Source organism: Nerophis lumbriciformis, linkage group LG08 (assembly GCF_033978685.3).
Source record: "Nerophis lumbriciformis linkage group LG08, RoL_Nlum_v2.1, whole genome shotgun sequence".
NCBI classification, from domain to species: domain Eukaryota; kingdom Metazoa; phylum Chordata; class Actinopteri; order Syngnathiformes; family Syngnathidae; genus Nerophis; species Nerophis lumbriciformis.
In genome coordinates this window covers 11,826,759-11,829,980 of record NC_084555.2, presented here as the reverse complement: position 1 = coordinate 11,829,980, position 3,222 = coordinate 11,826,759, and the positions used below count along the sequence as shown (strand labels likewise).

Genomic DNA, 3,222 nt, shown 5'->3' with positions numbered 1-3,222 from the left:
TGGTGTCGAGGGGTTGTTTGCCGCCCGGCTGCTTGGAGATGAGATAATAGGAGTGGAGAGAAAGAAGAACAAAAGTGCCCGTCTGACATAAGCTGAATACAAATTAGAATTCATCTCTCCGCACAAGCCGGGGGCCGATCGATGCTTGAAAACTGCATTGGACAAATAAGTCGGCTTCGGTTACAGCGCCATTAGCCGGGAGCCCGAATGATGGGATTATGGTTGGTATGAAGACGGCATGGGGACTGAAGGGGAATAACGCCCCAGCTGTCTCCGAGGCGTGGCTCCTGGGTGTGCTTCAGTGAAGAGGATCACCAAAAAAAGATGGAGATGGACAACATCTCCCTGGACTACTTCACCGGCAACTTCACAGACAGTCCCGATCCGACGGCGACGCCCTACTGGAGCGGCGCCACGCTCCTGGGCCTCCAGATATCTCTGTCGGCGCTCCTGGGCGTGGTCACCTTGGCCACGGTGCTGTCCAACGCCTTTGTCATCGCCACCATCTTCCTCACCAGGAAGCTGCACACGCCCGCCAACTTCCTGATCGGCTCGCTGGCGGTCACCGACCTGTTGGTGTCCATCTTGGTGATGCCCATCAGCATCCTGTACACCGTGAGCAAGACCTGGTCGCTGGGGCAGATTGTCTGCGACATCTGGCTGTCGTCCGACATCACCTTCTGCACGGCGTCCATCCTCCACTTGTGCGTCATCGCCCTGGACCGCTACTGGGCCATCACGGACGCGCTGGAGTACTCCAAGCGGCGCACCATGCGGCGGGCGGCGGTGATGGTCGCCGTGGTGTGGGTGATCTCCATATCCATTTCCATGCCTCCGCTCTTCTGGCGGCAGGCCAAAGCCCACGAGGAGCTGACGGAGTGTATGGTGAACACGGATCAGATCTCGTACACCCTCTACTCCACTTTTGGAGCCTTCTACGTCCCCACGGTGCTCCTCATCATCCTCTACGGGCGGATATACGTCGCCGCCCGCTCCCGCATCTTTAAGATGCCGACGTCGTCCGGGAAACGCTTTACCACGGCGCAGCTCATTCAGACCTCGGCAGGCTCGTCTCTCTGCTCCCTCAATTCGACCACCAACCAGGAGGCGCACCTGCATTCCTCCGGCGCGGGGAAGCCCGAAGGCGGCGGGGGGTCGCCGCTCTTCATGAACAGCGTGAAGGTGAAGCTGGCGGACAGTGTCCTGGAGAGAAAGCGCTTGTGCGCGGCACGAGAGAGGAAAGCCACCAAGACTCTGGGCATCATCCTGGGAGCTTTCATCGTCTGCTGGCTGCCGTTCTTCGTGTTCACGCTGGTCACCGCCATTTGCTTAGAGTGCTGGTCCCACCCCGTGCTTTTTGACGTCTTTACCTGGCTGGGGTACCTCAACTCGCTGATCAACCCGGTGATCTACACCGCCTTCAACGACGAGTTTAAGCAGGCCTTCCAGAAACTTATGAAGTTCAGACGCTTCTCCTGAAAGAGCCGACTGATAGAAGATAGTGAAGATGCTTTTTAGTTTTTACGTGGACCAGCTCAGTGCCATACCTCCTTTGTCCTCAAAAACATGCATGCTGAAAGATAAGACTTGCACTCACCTAAAAATACTTTCCATTAGCTCATGCAGACATTTTTCCAGCGTTAGGCGCCAAAGGACGGCAGCTGAGGCGCAGAAGAAAAAAAACACTGTTGACTTCTTTTTGATTGACTGTACAATGAAATCTCCAAAGTCAAATATTTTATTTGCAGTCAGTGGCGCTACTTGACTTGTTCTAACCCTGCGCTCCCCTAGGGCCCAAAACAGGCATTATGTGACATGACTGTTCAGTTTGACGGTTTGTCGGGGAGTTTTTTTGTTGTTGTTGTTTTTTTTTAATACAATCGCATTGTGTTGTTGATTGCACCATTGTTAGGAAAGGATACAAAGTATACACACCTTCTCTTAAGAACTCTTTCGGCCCAATTGACTCCCATTATAACTTGTGTTTTTTAACAGACTGTAATTACTGTATATTTACTCTGCATTTTCCATGAAAACCAAATGAATCTCATTTTTTGCCAAATGAAAAACAAGAAAATATGGTTTTAATGTAATTGCAACCCCTTAACCATCATAAGGTGCCAGAAAAACCTGATGCATAATTCTCGGAGCTTTGATAAGCAGAAACGAGTCAAACAGCCATTAAACCGCCGAAATACAAGAAAAATTATCTTAGGCAATGATCTTAGGCAAATATATATATATATATATATATATATATATATATATATATATATATATATATATATATATATATATATATATATATATATATAAATATCTGCAATAATATATATATATATATAAATATCTGCAATAATATATATATATATATATATATATATATATATATATATACGTATCTACAATAATATATATATATATATATATATATCTGCAATAATATATATATATATATGTATATATATATATATATATATGCAATAATATATATATATATATATATATATATATTATTGCAGATATATATATATATATATATATATATATATATATTATTGCAGATATTTATATATATATATATATATATATATACGTATCTACAATAATATATATATATATATATATATATATCTGCAATAATATATATATATGTATATATATATATATATATATATATATATATATATATATATATATATATATATATATGCAATAATATATATATATATATAAATATATATATATATATATATATTATTGCAGATATTTATATATATATATATATATATATTATTGCAGATATTTATATATATATATATATATATATATATATTGTATATATATATATATATATATATATATATTTGCAGTGTATCCATAAAAAGTATTTACAGTGCTTCACTTTTTTCACATTTTGTTATGTTACAGCCTTTTTCCAAAATTACATAAATAAAAAATTCGACACACAATACACCACAATGACAATGTGATTTTTTTTTTTTAGATTTTACAAATGTATGAAAAAAATACATTAAAAAAATCACATGTACATAAGTATTTACAGCCTTTGCGCAATACTTTGTTGATGCACCTTTGGCAGCAATTACAGCCTCAAGTTTTTTTTAATACGATGCCAAAAGATTGGCACACCTATCTTTGGGCAGTTTTGCCCATTCCTCTTTGCAGCACCTCTCAAGCTACATCAGGTTGGATGGGAAA

The 3,222-nt window shown here is 40.7% G+C and overlaps 1 protein-coding gene across 1 annotated transcript; it reads left to right on the top strand.

Annotated features, from left to right (window-relative positions):
- Positions 1-324: 324 nt before the first annotated feature.
- Positions 325-2,222, top strand: htr1d (5-hydroxytryptamine (serotonin) receptor 1D, G protein-coupled). The gene has a single exon (XM_061967936.2). It carries the CDS (start codon positions 325-327, stop codon positions 1,477-1,479), a length of 1,155 nt encoding a protein of 384 aa, XP_061823920.1. The 3' UTR covers positions 1,480-2,222.
- The last annotated feature ends 1,000 nt before the right edge of the window (positions 2,223-3,222 follow it).

Bases quoted from the DNA above. Each gene is read 5' to 3' on its own strand.
- htr1d (XM_061967936.2), top strand. From the start codon at position 325: ATGGAGATGGACAACATCTCCCTGGACTACTTCACCGGCAACTTCACA.